Source organism: Poromitra crassiceps, assembly GCF_964638095.1.
Source record: "Poromitra crassiceps genome assembly, chromosome: 6".
Classification (NCBI taxonomy): domain Eukaryota; kingdom Metazoa; phylum Chordata; class Actinopteri; order Beryciformes; family Melamphaidae; genus Poromitra; species Poromitra crassiceps.
In genome coordinates, this window is record NC_139627.1 from 40,871,703 (window position 1) to 40,888,838 (window position 17,136).

General features: G+C 44.8%; 1 protein-coding gene across 1 annotated transcript; it reads right to left on the bottom strand.

Moving 5' to 3' along the window:
• Positions 1-3,393: 3,393 nt before the first annotated feature.
• On the bottom strand, positions 3,394-12,966 carry LOC310778974 (immunoglobulin superfamily member 2-like). Its single transcript, XM_083639446.1, has 11 exons — positions 12,867-12,966; positions 11,737-12,114; positions 11,056-11,472; positions 10,203-10,604; positions 9,696-10,070; positions 8,630-9,007; positions 8,148-8,528; positions 7,586-8,005; positions 6,421-6,822; positions 5,914-6,288; positions 3,394-3,631 (listed from the first exon to the last, which is right to left on the bottom strand). The coding sequence occupies exons 1-11, from the start codon at positions 12,934-12,936 to the stop codon at positions 3,414-3,416; spliced, it is 3,816 nt and encodes a 1,271-aa protein (XP_083495572.1). The 5' UTR covers positions 12,937-12,966; the 3' UTR covers positions 3,394-3,413.
• Between the last annotated feature and the right edge of the window lie 4,170 nt (positions 12,967-17,136).

Here is a 17,136-nt window from a genome sequence, read left to right on the forward strand (position 1 = left end):
ACCATGTAACAAAATATATACAATATATCATAGTAGCCCAAAAAAAGATCGAAATAAAATGTCACCCAAATTCACACTATCCTGTGGCTCACCTGGTAGCATGCGTACGATGGAGGCTCGGTCCTTCGCGCGGCCGACACGGGTTCGAATCTGACCTGAGGTCCTTTGCCGCATGTCATCCCCTCTCTGTCTGCCTACTGTCCTATCTAAATAAAATAAAGGTGCAATGCCCAAAAAATAAATCACACTATCCTTTTTTGCCACATCACACTCGTCGGACTCACAGTGTGCATGGTGTGAGAGATGTGTACCCGTACGCACATTCTCACGGCCCGTGGATACAATTCTGAAACCTGTGTGGAAAGTGGCGCAGCACACTTTTCGTGTGGACACTGTGTACTACACTTGTACATTTGCTCCCAGATTGCATTTACCACAGCTGGTCGTGGTTCTGTAGCCTCCCTGTGGGAGTGTTGTTTTATTTAGGTAAAGTATTGGTGCTCTAAAGTACCAGTATCTTTGCACTTTATGCGTATCGCATGTGAGGGGGATTGTTCGTCTTCATGTCCTGTGTTCCGTGTGAGCTCACTAAACCAAATTCCTATCAATGATGTTGAATGGCAATAAAGTAATGGCACTTGAAACCTGAGATGTCTCCCAAGTCAGCTAACCAGCCCTCTGTTTGAAAATGTAACACCCTTGACAATAGGACAATAGGGACACTTAAACGTAACAGCTTGTAGGCTACTCTGAGCTAAGAGGATGGGCACTATGTAGTCTAAACGGATGGATGTCGCTTTTTTAAGCACCTGCTTCTTGAATATGAATGAATGAATGAATGATTGAATGAATGAATGAATGAATTCAAAACAGTGTCATTAGAGTCAATCTGGAATTTACAGTAGCCTAGCAAAAAAGCCATAGCTGGTCTTTCTACACAGCATTTCAGTGTTTGAATCCAATTTCCGGTGGTTATCAATGATGGTGCCCAGGTATTTATAATGACCATCTCCACTGCCTGACCCTTCACAACACTGCTCAGGGGGGCTGGGGAAGGTCAAACACACATACGGTAAGCAAGCAACACAAAGAAGTACAAACGTTTGTTTATTCACACATCCGCTCATCTCACGATTGACAGATATGGCATATTGTGAATTGGGTGGCTTTTCATTTTTAAAAAGTGAGTCTCCAGAAGACAGAACAAAGTTTGGGAACCACTGTATTATTATTAATGCATAAAAAAAGGCGAATCATCAAAAAAGATGGACACTCATTGAGTAAAACAAGCACACCATGAGAGCAAATGCACTGAAAGAAAACTTTCCATGGCCTGAATGCAACATCTTACCAGAGACCCTGAGTCACTTGACACATTTCGACAGATTTGCGGACCGCAGAGCCATCCTGTTCACAGCAGAAGAACCACAGAGCACTTCCCGTCTCGCCATCATGCTGATCGATGTTACCACATGACGTGCCTCGCTCTCTCTTCCCCACACTGCCAGACATGCTATTGAAAGGATTCCTCCCTGACATGCGTGTGTCTATGTATTTCTTCATCTTGCATCAGAATACTGTATGTCACTTTGCGAGTGTAAACCCACAAAGATGAGCGGCTGCCGAGCTCATTGTCCATTGTAGGCAGAACGAATCTGGTGATTATGCAAATAAGCTTTGGCGATGAAGCTAAAAGTGTCTCTTTAATTGTATCCGTTTAATGAAGTTCATCAGTTCAACAGGGGGAGACGATTCCCAACTGCATGACGAGTACAACATTTAGACTACATTCATAATGAAACAGCTGCATCACACATTCATTCAAAAAGAATCGCTAAACTTTTGCTCGAGACAGTAGCTTCTGAAGTCATGGTCATGTCTTCTACCTCCAGAAGTTCTTTCAAACGTACAGTTAGCTTATACGCTTACTGTGGAACAATGTTACTGTGTTAAATGTACTGTGCACACACACTCACTATTTGAGGTACGTTTTTTCTGGGAAATAACTGTGCAACACCTGACTCAAAGCCTTGTTCACATTGAACGGTATTTAACTGTGCAATATCTGAAACATCTGTATTTAAACCTCTGTACAACATCCACTTTTCCCCCATGTTGAACGGCATACAGTATAACCATGCAATATCTGGAAACATATAAGCCTTTGTTTACAATCCTATGTGGAGTATTTACAGTACACATTTACTGTACATACATTCCTTCATAATATACGTATTTAAAATAGACACTTACACCACACTTATTATTGTATAGTAGTTACTGTAAATTTACATTCCTTCATATACGTATTTAAAATTGACAATTTACACCACACTTATTGTATACTGTACATTTTTGCTAATCTTAAAATTAATGTATTAACATGTATCTTGGCCAAGTGATGCACTCTTGCACATTCACGGATGGATTTACAAGTTTACATGAAAGTCGACAGTCAAAGATACTTATAGACAGATATGAGATTACTACATGTTTTGACGTCCACATTGAAGGCAGCCCTCTCTAGACTCAAATCTGTTATCATGACGCTGTACACAGGGCATGGTGGGAGAGGGAAATCTTCAAATGTATGTGTCTGTGTATGTATCTATGCATAATGCTATAATAACTATGTGTAACATAAATGAAAATGTATATGAGTACATTAAACTATTGTTGTCTAAATAAAGGCTAATGTAACTTAAATTGTATCCGTCAGTCTAAATGTAACCTTCTTGCCTGGCCTGTTTTAACTTGTGCACATCTTTCTTTCGTCCTTTTCTGTATGTTGAGAGCAAAGCAAACCAGAGCCCAATTCCTTGTATTTGTACATACTTGACCAATAAAGCTGATTCTGATTCTACACACTGTATAAAAAGTCAACATTTGAATGATAAAACATCAATATACAATCCTTCCACTATGCCTATATTTTCCTATCCTATCTTATTTTCTCCCCTCTCCTCTCCTCCTCCCCTCCCCTCCCCTCTCCTCTCCTCTCCTCCTCCCCTCTCCTCTCCTCTCCTCCCCTCTCCTCTCCTCTCCTCTCCTCTCCTCTCCTCTCCTCTCCTCTCCTCTCCTCTCCTCTCCTCTCCCCTCTCCTCTCCTCTCCTCCCCTCTCCTCGCCTCGCCTCTCCTCTCCTCCCCTCTCCTCTCCTCTCCTCCCCTCCCCTCTCCTCTCCCCTCCCCTCGCCTCTCCTCTCCTCTCCTCTCCTCTCCTCTCCTCTCCTCTCCTCTCTCCTCTCCTCTCCCCTCCCCTCCCCTCCCCTCTCCTCTCCTCTCCTCTCCTCTCCTCTCCTCTCCTCTCCTCTCCTCCCCTCCCCTCTCCTCTCCTCCTCTCCTCTCCTCTCCTCTCCTCACCTCTCCTCTCCTCTCCTCTCCTCTCCTCTCGCTTCTCCCCTCCATCCACTCGTCTAAGAAGTGCAGTCCACTGAGTCTGCACTGGGTTTGGTTTTCAGAGGGTGTTCTTCTGCCCACAGAGAATCACCTGGCTTCTTGACTCTTGAACCCCGAAATATCTTCAGCACCAGTAGGAAGACGACCACCAATAAACAGATGATAACACCTGTGAAAACACCCACCAACATGCTTTGGGTAGATACTGGCCCAGAGACTTCTTCAACATCCCCTCCTGAAGGCAAAAAGAAGCAATAAGGTGTTAGTTGTTGTGGCTGGGAAAATGCATTGCAGTTCACAAGATTTACAAATTGATTTCCCAAAATGGCAGACTATTTGTTCAAAGCAACTCCAAATCACATCACTCTGTGTTCACCTTCTGCATAAACACTGACAGTCAATATTCCTGACTTTTCCGCTGCCATCTTCCTCGCGCTCGATTCCTAGGCTCGCCCGTCCTGCAGCTTGCCAAGCTGGCCCTGCAGCTCACATACGCAGCTCAGCTGTTGCAGCATATTGGCGCGCGCGCAATGTCCCCCTCTCTCTCTCCCTCAGTCTCTCTCCCTCTCCTCCTCGCCCTCAGTCTCTCTCCCCTCTATCCCTCTCCTCTCTCTCCCTCTCCCTCAGTCTCTCTCGTGAGCCTCAGACTGATGACATCATCACTGATGACATCACTGATGGCATCATCACTGATGACTTCATCACTGAACTATATAGCCTCTGCCTTAGGGCAATTAGCCTTAGGGCAATTCATCTGCCCTAATTAAAAAATCCATCTCTGTCAGGTCACCCGCACGGGTGCTCTTTACACCCCCTGAAAGTTTCAGTCTGATCGCACGTAGCGCGGCATAGCTGTGGCAGAGCGTGTGACTGTTTGACAGGATGTTTGAGTGTCTGTGGTTGTGTACGTGTTATGTCTAATGCACATCAAAATAATTGTGCTTTTTCCTTTCCTGTAAAGGCCCCAGACAATGTGTGAGCCATCGCTGAGCGTCTGTCGCTCGAGTCTCTGCGGTGTGTCCCCGTTCATCACGGTGTGTCACCGTTGGCACAGTCGGCCTTGTTGGCAGCGATTCAGCATGTTGAATTTGCATCGGAGGCGTCGGTGAGAGAAATCATTCTGATTAGCTGGTCAGCCACTGTGGCCGGGTGCCACTGTAATGCCATGCTAAAACATATTTTCAAAATAACAACATTTTTGGCCGAAATTGTCTGAGAGAGAGAGAGAGAGAGAGAGAGACAGCACACTGCTGCATCTACCCTGTCTACATTAGAATAATTAATTTTTATAATAATTGCAGACATCAGGCTTGCAGAAAGAGGAGCAACTGCCTCTATAAATATTTAAAGACCCCCTAAAGTCAAAAATCAGTTTTTCTTCTTGCTCTTTCAGTTGGATGTCCGAGCTTCACTGTGCAGAATGATGTCTGTGTGCAGAGTTTGACACTAGGAGGCTGTTTCCACAATCGTCTGCTGAAAGTGGAAAGTTTCTCTGAGCTCACTGAAAAGGCGATTTTCAACGAGCAAGCTTCGTGACATCACGAATCTTTGAGCCAATCCCTGTCCAGTATTTGGCAGTTGAAGCATCAACACATTCTTACTCCCAACTCGTCATGTGCTGCAGATCGGCCAGGAACCCTTGTCTTCACTTTATCAATAGTGAGAATGTGTTGAAAAGCCTGTGTTGTATGCTGTGATTGGCTAGTTACTGTATGTTCTAACTAGATAACCATGATTGGTTGCTTTGGATTTTTAAATGAGGGAGGAGGGGAAGTCATTTTAAGGATTCTAACAAGATAATTTAACCTTTTTTGTGGGAAAAACCATCAGACAGACACAAATTATTATTCAAAGTAGAGTATTTTATACACATCTTGAAACATGACTTTAGGGGTCTTTGACTCTGTACTAGCTAATAACTGCGAACAGTGTTTCTATATAACTCAGTCTTATAGTAACTGCTATAGTGTTTCCCATCTGTGAGATGAAATTATTGGGGAAACACTAAATAAACACCCAGCTTGCTGCCCTGCTGGTATGGAGAGTTCATTCGTCTGACACTATTAGTACATAGGTTTTCCGTGCTATAGTTGACCGTCGGCTGTAGTCATTTCGGTGTGTTCAAGGGCAACCTTTTTGGCCACGACACAGGCGACACGAGGCGACACAACAGTCAGCCTTCGTTGCCACTAGTCGGGTTGGTGTGTTCTGGGCTTCAGTCAGTGTGGGCTGAGGTGCTGACTGAAAACAACAGCAGTAGCGAGCACACTTCAAAGGTGCAGGGCCACGGTAGAAACGCACAAAAGAGAACAAAAGTCCTTTAGGTTTTTTTAATACTTAGCTTGTACAGCAGCAACAACGAACACGTTTCAGCGGGTAGCCTTCATCAGCGTCGTGCCGAGACAGGCGGACATGGCGTATATATACAATCAAACTGGAACTACATCCAATCATCAAATCAGTTACCAGGTAAGCTGGTAGCTACTGTATAGGCCTAATAAAAAACATGTTTCTTACCTATAAGATTGACTGACACATTGGCAGTCTGCGATTGGCTGTTGGTCTTTTGTATTTTGCCGTTGCTCGTGATGGTCCATTCAGACACGGTGCACTGGTAGACACCTGCGTCAGCCTGTCTGACCTCATTCAGCTTCAGGGTGAAGGTGTCAGCTGATGGACGCATTGCCGTGACGCTGCGCTGTCGGAACTCCTCCCCTACCTCCATCACCCCCTCCTGGCTTACACCGATGACATCCCTGAAGAGTGGCGATGTGCGTTCCCAGGTGACAGAGAGCTGACCTTTGACCTCGCCCACTTTACACATGAGCTTCAGCCCGTCACCTTCATTAACACGGACATCCTTCTCTTCCATTTCAACCGAGAGTCCACTCTCTGTGGTCACACAAGACACGGTGTGAATAGCAGGCATGTTTGAGTGTCTGTGGTATAGTTTTGTCTAATACATGTCTAGAATTGTGTTTTTAACTTTACTGTAAGTCAGTGTGGGCTGAGGTGCTGACTGACCTGTGGCTGAGATGGTGACCTGCTGGGAACTGGAGTCCTGGGCTGCTCCCTGTGTGAAGGCCCCATCTGCGCCTCTGTCCTGAGGCCATGCTCTGCATACATACTGTCCCTGGTCCTGGGTTCTGACAGGCCGCAGGATGAGCCGGTGATCTTTGTTCCCGGTCCGGGTCGCCCTCAGCTCTCCTTCTTTCTCTCGCCCGCTGTACTCCGGCGCCACAGACACAACCCCCGTCGGGCCGATGCGGGCGAGCTCCACATTTTGCCGGAGCCAGGCTACCGAGAAGAACCGCTCAGCCAGGTTCTGAGTGTCCACACTGCAGGATAAAGACAGCTCCTGCCCCTCCTGCAGAGCTGCCTGCTGTGCAGAGACTCTCACCACCAGAGACCCCTTGTCTACCACCTCTAACCAAGACAAGAAATAAGCACAGCGAGATCAGAAACCACACATCCTGTCACATCGTCCACAAACGCTACGCTTAGAAGAGGAGATCATGTGCAAATTGAGGACTTGTAGACAAAGAGGCAATTTTGGGCGAATAAGAGTATTATCAAATGAACGGTCTCAGTGAGATCTTTTCAGCGCCAAAGGCTTTGCAGAAGGCAGAACATAATCATTTAGTGATGTTAAGAGAGACCGTATCAACTAGAACAAGCTAAAGCTGAACTGACACACACACACAAACACACACACACACACACACACACACACACACACACACACACACACATGGACTTGGAGACAGCAAACAATGTAACACGGTACCATCAACAAACATCAGTTAAAGCCATAAAAAACATACAACATAGAGAAGTTAGTGCAGTCATTTTGCTGAAACCAAGGTGCAATTGTGCCTCTAAGTATGCAACACAAGCAAGTGCAAGCACACAGATATGCACATGAGATGATGTTGGTAGGTGAATAGTCATAGTGCTGTACAGTACATACATGTGTTCACTGTTCATAGTGCTGTACAGTACATACTGTACATGTGTTCATAGTGCTGTACAGTACATACATGTGTTCATAGTGCTGTACAGTACATACATGTGTTCATAGTGCTGTACAGTACATACATGTGTTCATAGTGCTGTACAGTACATACATGTGTTCATAGTGCTGTACAGTTACATTGTGTTCATAGTGCGAGTGATGCAATCATCATACCTGCAGCTTTTACACGCAGTGCGATCGGGCCAGAATCGTCTGAGGCCTTCTGCTGCCAGCCCCCTCCTTGCTGATCCAGTTGGTACTGTTCCACTTGGCACCGGTAGGTCCCGCTGTCTCCCTGGCGGGCGCTCTGGATTCCTAGATGGAAGCTGCTGTGAGTGGGCCTGGAGAGACGAAGTCTGCCCTGCAGGCCCCGGAGCCCCTGGTTGTCTGGGTACCTCAGTAGCCCGCTGTGATCGAGCTCCACCAGGGGGACCATCGTCGTCAGGGCAGGATCAGATCCTGTGTAGAGCCAAGTGAGGGAGTAGAGAGTGGACGGGCTGGAGGCACCTGAGGCCAGGGCACACGTGAGCTCCACCTCCTCCCCCTCCACAGCCCCTACCTGCTGCTCTGTCTTGTTACAACGCAAGTCATTGGCTGGAACATGAGAGAGAGAGCAGAGAGGAGAAATGTAAACGAATGGAGAACTCACTATTCTGTCCACTTAATGGCACGGGTTCGATGCCACTGTGTAAGTGTTTTGTTAAATCTGTGCACACTTTCAGCAAACGTACTGTACCTGGCTCACTAATGCGTAGCTCTGTGGTTGCGTTGACTGACGAGAGCTCATACCACCGGCCACGAGGATCCTGTAGCCACTCCAGCACCTTACACATGTACACGCCTCTATCCCCGATCCGAGCCTGCCGAACAGTCAAGTCAAAGCTAGGACCCTCACTGCGCTTCATGCTGATTCGCTGGCCATGGCTCGACTCTACCTGCGGTCCAAATGTGACCACGGCATCACGGTTGGAGCTTAAAATGGCCTTGCTCTGGACCAGCCAGGTGACGGCGAAGCGAGACAAGGGAGAGGTTGCCTTCTTAACTGAGCATGTGATGTCTATGTCAGTGTTGATGTTTCCTTCCATAGTGGGGGTGGAGGTCAGAGAGAGTTCACTCACTAGAGGGAGACACAAGAATTTTGTCATAACGTGCTGAGAAGGGAGAGTAACACAATGCACAACACAGGAGTCAGAACATTATGAACATAAGCAGCAATACCTGGGTTCTTCACCCTCACAGCCAGCGGGTTGGAAGGCAGCTTCTTGTATCTGCTCTCCAGGATGACAGATGCCTCACACTGGTAGCGTCCCGCCTCCCATTGGCTCGCACCCATGATGAGCAGAGTCTGCTGGACTTCATTCTGAATCGGAAGGGTCTCTGTTTTGACCTGGTAGCGGGGCTGGTCTCCTGACCAATTGATGTCACCATTAGGGTGCAGTGTCAGGATGTTATCTGGGGATGAGGCGTTCTCACGCTGCACGCTCCATGTCAGCGTCATCGGCAGGCGTGGCCCTCTGAGCCGACACAGCAACTTCACCTCGTCGCCTACAGTCGCTGAAGTGTCGCGACTGTGTAGAGACACTCTTAAAAAGGACTCTGTAGGATAATTATAATAGTGTTAGCAGTGGCTAGTAAGAAAGGAGAAGTTGGCTCAAAGTAAAAGAAAGTGGTTAGAATGATACTGTCTGTCTCTGCTTTCAGGTATGCTACACACGATCAGAAATCTGTATTACCTGGCACAAAGTTTCTCAATCTTATTTCCTTCTTTAAAACAAGATGAACATACGGTAGTGTCACCCTGGTATATTAAACATGACCAGTTATGCTAAAGAAGTAATTAATTAAGCAAATTCATGTATTAATTACCTCCACATTGGATGGAGGTTATGTTTTCGCCCTTTTGTCTGTCAGCGGGATATTTCAAAAAGTTATGAACGGATTTGCATGAAACTCGGCAGAAAGGTTGGTCATGGACCAACTTAGAAGTGATTAACCTTCCACACCCACTAGCCAAAAGGGGGTGTGGCAAAGGCTGTGGCCATGGGCCAACTTAGAACTGATGAACTTTCCACGCCCACTGGCCAAAGGGAGGTGTGGCAATCGGGGGGTCACATGCCGTTACAATCTACTCCATAGGTACATCATATCATATCTTATCTTTACTTATTGTTTTCACAAGAATTTGTTGACACAAATGCTAAAGATGTCACAATGTCCCACATACAATAGGCTCGCTATACCATGGTAGCTACTGTATAGGCCTAATAAACAACATGTTTCTTACCTATAAGATTGACTGACACATTGGCAGTCTGCGATTGGCTGTTGGTCTTTTGTATTTTGCCGTTGCTCGTGATGGTCCATTCAGACACGGTGCACTGGTAGACACCTGCGTCAGCCTGTCTGACCTCATTCAGCTTCAGGGTGAAGGTGTCAGCTGATGGCCGCACTGCCGTGACGCTGCGCTGTCGGAACTCCTCCCCTACCTCCATCACCCCCTCCTGGCTTACACCGATGACATCCCTGAAGAGTGGCGATCTGCGTTCCCAGGTGACAGAGAGCTGACCTTTGACCTCGCCCACTTTACACGTGAGCTTCAGCCCGTCACCTTCATTAACACGGACATCCTTCTCTTCCATTTCAACCGAGAGTCCACTCTCTGTGGTCACACAAGACACGGTGTGAATAGCAGGCATGTTTGAGTGTCTGTGGTATAGTTTTGTCTAATACATGTCTAGAATTGTGTTTTTAACTTTACTGTAAGTCAGTGTGGGCTGAGGTGTTGACTGACCTGTGGCTGAGATGGTGACCTGCTGGGAACTGGAGTCCTGGGCTGCTCCCTGTGTGAAGGCCCCATCTGCGCCTCTGTCCTGAGGCCATGCTCTGCATACATACTGTCCCTGGTCCTGGGTTCTGACAGGCCGCAGGATGAGCCGGTGATCTTTGTCCCCGGTCCGGGTCGCCCTCAGCTCTCCTTCTTTCTCTCGCCCGCTGTACTCCGGCCCCACAGACACAACCCCCGTCGGGCCGATGCGGGCGAGCTCCACATTTTGCCGGAGCCAGGCTACCGAGAAGAACCGCTCAGCCAGGTTCTGAGCGTCCAGACTGCAGGATAAAGACAGCTCCTGCCCCTCCTGCAGAGCTGCCTGCTGTGCAGAGACTCTCACCAGCAGAGACCCCTTGTCTACCACCTCTAACCAAGACAAGAAATAAGCACAGCGAGATCAGCAACCACACATCCTGTCACAAGGGCAACACAAACTACACTTAGAAAAAGAGTACAACTTGTCCTGACTGCACCTTCTAGTGACAATGGGTACAAGTCTACCTCATTGTATTTCTATTGTATTGTGTGTGTGCATGCGTGCGTGCGCGTGCGTGTGTTTTCACGGATTGCCTTATATACGTACCATTGAGTATATGTATTACTGTTTTTGAAATGATGTACCTACTGACTTTCACTATGTCTTGTAGTGGAGCCCTTACATAAGAATTTCACACGTACAGTATGTCCTTATACAATGAACAGAGTGACGATAAATATCTTGAATCTTGAAATAATGTGCAAATGACAACTCATATCACACGAGTGTGTGCTACACAGAATAACACATCAAGCAATCAAATGCTGAGATGCCTCCAACCTTTGGCTTTGACATTCAGGGTGGTTGCCTCTGCGCTCCTCTGTGCGATAGAGTGCCAAGAGCGGTCCGGATCCTGGATCCACTCCTGAGCCTGGCAGTAGATCTTGCCCTGGTCCGACAGCTTCAGCTGAGCCATCTTTAGCCTGTACGTGGCCTCTCCAACCTTATCCAACCCAATGAGTCCAGCTTGGTAGCGCCCTTCAAACCCCGGCCCCGGACTCAGTGTCAAATCCTTCTCCAGAGAGATGATAGGGTGGGCATTCTCCTCCCCGTCTCTTTGGAGATACCAAGTAAGAGACAGATGGGTGTGCTGGACGGTGTTGCTGGAAGCTTGGCACATTAGAGTGAGCGGGTCGCCTTCATTATGGCTCAGGGACGCAGGCACGGGCAAAGAGATGATTAGGGAATTGTCGATCACTATGGCATGACATTGGAGAGTGAGACCAAGACATCAAAATTAGATACAGCTTCTCATTAACAATCAGATGGTTTACTGTTTACTCTTGCTTTGCAACACAGCTATAAAGTGACTTTGGTTAATTTGTTTAGAAGAAATTTAGAATTCTAATTGTGAATAAAACTGAAATAAAAATAATTATTAAATTAAATATTTAAGTCTAGCCATAACATTTTAACATCAGAGCTAGTGGTGAATGGTCATTATATTTAAAAAGTTCTTACCTTTAACTGTAGTCTTAACGCTGTACGTTCCATCATAAGGTTGTCCCGGCGGGTTTATTACAAAGCATTGATAATCCCCTCCATCTTTCTCCTCCAGATGTTTGATCTTAAAGAGGACTGAGTTTGGCAACACGTGCTCCACAGTGATGTCATTATCATGCACACGTTTGCTATAGACAGAATAGCTAAAATCTTGGTCATTGGTGCTGATGATGTTGATCTCTTTGTCAGGTCGCTCAGGTCTAAACATATGAAATTGAAATTCCTTCCTGGTATCTGGATTGGGGAAGCCACTCACATTGCAGGAGATGGAGAGCGGGTAGCCCAGCACACGATAAAGAGGGCCAGATTGCGCTTCAGTTAGCACTCTGGTCTCTCCTGAGTATAGAGACACAATCACATGTCAATCACCTTTGAAACCAGTGTTAGACTCCAGGGTCTAACATCCTCTGTCGCACTGTTACACTTTAGATGCAGGCAAGACAGCGTTATCATTTAGAAACTGTACATAATTACAATAATATGTCTATATGTTCTGCTTTTTCATTACATGTTGTATAAGGACAAGACCTGGAAGTAGGGACAACTTTTTGATGGTTTTCTCCAAAATGTAAAGAATGATAATTAGTTGTTGCCTTATTCTAGTTTGATGGAAATCATTTGCCAGGGTTTGTCTGTGTCAAGAACAAATTGTTTGTGTCTAAGATAGTGTGAGATGAAAACAGAAGTGAAGCATCTTCTATAGCTCAGTTACACCAGAGATATTTCACAATGTTTTCATCATAGCATGCTTTGCAAATTACAATTTTATAACAATATGAAGAAGATACCATTTCAAAAGTACATTAGGCCATTTTTCAACGTGTCAGATCCATCAAGTGTACCTTGTCTATTCTCAAGATGAAAATGGAACAATGGGCTATACTGAAGTCAGACAGACAATTATGCTTTACTTAAGATGTGCTCAACAGAGATAACAAGCATGACTGATCTGAACAATCAAAATGTTCTACATGAGAACTATATTTCGCACCCTCTGTTATATCACATTATTATCACTCAACCACTCAGCAGAATCAAATCAAAGTGCAGGAATTTCATGTGATGTACAAAAATAATGCTCTTCTTACCACAGTGACTAGTGAGCAGACCCAGGCAAAACAGCAAAGTGGCCCAAACGGATGGCAGGCAGCGCCTCATCGTGAACCTGCAGCGCTCATAACACTTGTGACTAAGTGCATTCGGTGAGCTGTCTCTTTGTGTGTGAATCTGTCCGTCTCTTGAGAAAGGCTTTCTGCTTCCTGTCTATACAGCCAGAGGAAGTATGATATGTTTGCTCACCACTGCATGCAGATGTGAGTTATAGTCATTGGAATGTCTCAGAAGGCATTTCAATGACTATAACTCACAGTCATTTGCAGTCCACTGACAGGTGTCAATAATGTGAACGTAGTGTTAAGGAGTAGTGAACTACATGTAGTTGAACTACATAGTTTAACTACATTTTGCAGTAGCTTGCTGGTACTGTACTTCAACTACACTCATATTTGCGTAGTGAATCAGTTAAACTACTTTTTGGTCATCTTTGTGTAGTTTAACTACTCAAACTTCAATTTTGGCCAATACAATGAAAGGATGCATATTTTTTTACTGGCATGTGACTTTTTTGTAGGCTATTATATTGTATTTCATGTATTGCATGTGTACATTGTCAATTGAATGCTTTCCTTCACCAAGTAGTTTGAACGACTTTTTCTGTGTAGCTTACAGTAGTTTCCTAAACTACATATCTGCCAGGGTAGCTTTGCTGTAGTAGTTCACCTACTTCCATGGTAGTTGGTCACTTCCTAAGCTATGCTTTCAAAGTAGCTTCCCCAACAGGTGCACGCCTGTGAGCATGTGTGCCGGGAGAATTGTCAGAGAATATGTTTCCTTGTCAAATCTATCTTTGTTCCACTCTAGATAAATGCATTCTCTTGCACACTTGTCTTGTTACCCAGGCTTGTGACCTCGAAAGAACTCATGGCTGCTATTGTGGATGAGTATTTTAAACGAGGCAATAGTGCCACTTGGTGGAAAAGCTGAAAACTTCAACATGTGTCAACCTGTGTCATTTTTTATTCACAAACTAAATTGCTCTTAAGTATGTGAGTAAGCATGTACACAGGCATTGTTTGTGACTGTTTGGAGATTTTTTTTTAAATAGAGAAGATGCAGAGAATTCATATTGTACTTAACTGATAAAAAGAAGTTAAAAAGGAGGCAATCAGTTTAACCTCAGAATACAGACAAATATAGAATAGTCTATGTAGGGGTGTCAAACTCATTTTAGTCCATGGGCCACATGCGACCCAATTTGGTGTCAAGTGGGCCAGACAATGAAAATCAATAATCAATAATAACCTATAAATGACAAAACCTCCCAATTTTCCAGTTTATCTTAGTGTAAAGAATGACAGGTACAACCCTACAACACGTAGGGTTATCTCAGCTACCATCATGCACATGATCAAATCTACTGTACTGTGCATTACAATCAGGGGTGTAGTGGAGGGTAAACGCAAGTAAACACAATTTACCCACCCCTTTAATAAATGAGGCAGATAGTTTACTCACCTATTTTCAGATCAACTCTATCAATCAATGAGGGCAAACAAGGTGGGTAAACTACTCACCTTGGATAGTTTACTGTACCCACCTCTGTATTTATCACTACACCTCTGATTACAATTGATGGCCACTCTGCAGTTCTCTATAGTCAAGCAAAGGTAATGAAAATAGCTGACCATTTAGTGATTAATACAGATAACATTATGCGACTTAATATTTAACTTGCTCCTGAAACCTGCTACCTCTTAGCCTTCACAAGTGCATCACATTGGATTGAAGGACTTCTCAGTGCAATTTTCACACTTTGCAAAGTCATCCTTTGGGACGGATTGTATGGAATTATTTATCTAAATGCAAGAGGTCCTTCAAGCAATTTGCGAGCATGATTTATAAATTTCACATTTAGATTTTGCACCCGTGGACTGAAAAAGCCCTCGTGTGTGCTTAAATTTGCTCTGCTTGTCCTCAAACTGTACGCTCACACTCAAACATTTTCTGCCTGGACATATTTCCTGCACTTGCACTCAAAGAACCCCTCACACTTACATTTGCTCTGTTTGCGCTCAACCTCTGTGCCTGCATGCAACTGTCCTCCCCTCCCCCTTCAAACTGCTTCTGTGCGCTCTTGAAACTTCTGCTCTCGGATCTCTTCTCTTCTCTCAATTTTTTTGTGCAACAATCCTGTCAGAAATCCACAGCCAATAGAATGCCAGGATAGTGTCACATAATCGCTGAGATCTTTGGGGGGGCTTTTTGAGTCCAAGGGTGCAAAATCTGAATGTGACATTGATAAATCATGCTCTCAAATTGCTTGAATGACCTCTTGCATTTAGATAGGCAAATAATTCCATAGCATTGGACCCTTTGGGGGTCCGGATCTGGCCCCCGGGCCGCATGTTTGACACCTCTGGTCTATAGACACAAAGGCCTATGCACACACTCTAACCTCCCCCCACCACAGCTACCATCAAGTGCCATTGAGTACCTTCAAAGGACAACACAAATGGTTCCGATAAATGACCTATTCTTACAGGTCTATTCTAACAAGACAAATGATATGGTAGTATTAAGAAAGACACTTGCAGTGCAATTTAAAAAAATAATTTTGTGATTTTTGTTCCTTTTAAAGCTCACATTTATTGATAGCGTGCTGTAGCTAATTGTTCAGACAGCAACTTTTGTTTTATTTGCTTTATATTGTAGGAAACCACACCTATAATAACACATGTAGGCTACGTAGGAGTACAGAAGCTCAAGTGTTTGTGAATCGTGTGGTAGTGCCCATGTTTAAATAGGAGGATTGAACCTGACGCTTGGACTTGTGATTCTGACAGATCAGTGGTGGACTCGTTTCTCTGATCCCCTTCATTTCACATGGTAAGTGAAACATGACATGAAAACATTCAAACTGAAGGATGGGTTCATTTCAATATTTATGGTGATTTTTAAAGGAGGCGAGGCAGAGAGTGTAGTCTTCCAAGGGTTTTGGACCTTGTTCAGGACAGCAGCTCTTCAAATATCCGTCAACAGAAGTGAAGACCTACAGAGAGTGTGCCTCCAGGGCCAGACAGCAGGCAGACAAGTAGTAAAGTAGCCTACTCTTTTTTTTGGCACTGACAGAACTTGTTTCAGCCAAAGTGAGCGGTGCCAACTTGTGTGTGTTTCTGGTTCAGCCAATCTGCCAATCTTTAGTGTTTACAGAGATGCACATTCACCCACATACTTGAAATGACTTGGCTGACTTTTTCTTTCTTTTGGCAATCTGGCTTAGCCTACAATCTGGTTTAGCCTACAATCTGTTTTAGCCTACAATCTGCATCAATCTAAGTAGACATTGTTCATTCCTGTAGCCTTCCTAGCCCGACCTTGTTTATGAGCCCGACGAGTCAGACTTGAAAGGAAGCTTCTTATACTGCTAAAATGGTACAAATCAATTCCCCCCCTAGCTGTGTGTGTGTGTTTGTGTGTGTGTGTGTGTGTGTGTGTGCGCGCGCACGTGCGCGCGTGCATACGTGCGTGAGTGAGTGCACGTGTGTGTGTTTGTCTGTGTGTGTGTGTGTGTTTGTCTGTGTGTGTGTGTGTGTGTGTGTGTGTGTGTGTGTGTGTGTGACAAGCTGGTAATTCTTTGTTGTCAGACACTAATTGGGACTGTTATGAGTGACACATAGACCACTTATACTGTCCCCTAGCATAGGACCAGCATGAATACACATGTTCTCTATAAATAGGATGTAGACTATCTGACTGGTGATCAAACATAACACTCAAAACTTTAAAATACATTGTGAACATTCCCAGCTTTTCACATACACAAAATCTCTCCAAAGTGGAGTTGTTCCCGCGCGGCCGCCCTGCACCACTAGTGAGCCGTGAAAAAAGTTGCATAAAGCTAGTTTAAGAAAGCATTTAGACTGGTCTCAGGTTGGAATAGTCTAATTAATATGTTACTTGAATATTACAACTGGCTTATTTTGGAGTACAGTGTCTAAAGTTGAATTAAGGATTTTGTTGTTATGGCAACGAGTCGGCTTAACTGCCAGAGGAACTTTAAATGCTGAAGCTGTTGTGCAAGAAACTCCAAATATTTCTCTCTTTTTTAGAGCAGGGGTTCCCAAACTTTTCCGTCCAAGTACCAGTAGGCCTACTACGTACCAAACCAAATTTCCGAGGGACCACTTCCACTGCGTATACCGTATACTACTGCGTATTAAAACTGAGCCTGCTGCAGCCTCTGAAAGTAAATGCTCAAAATAATATAATAATATTTCTCAAATATCGCAATATTTTTGA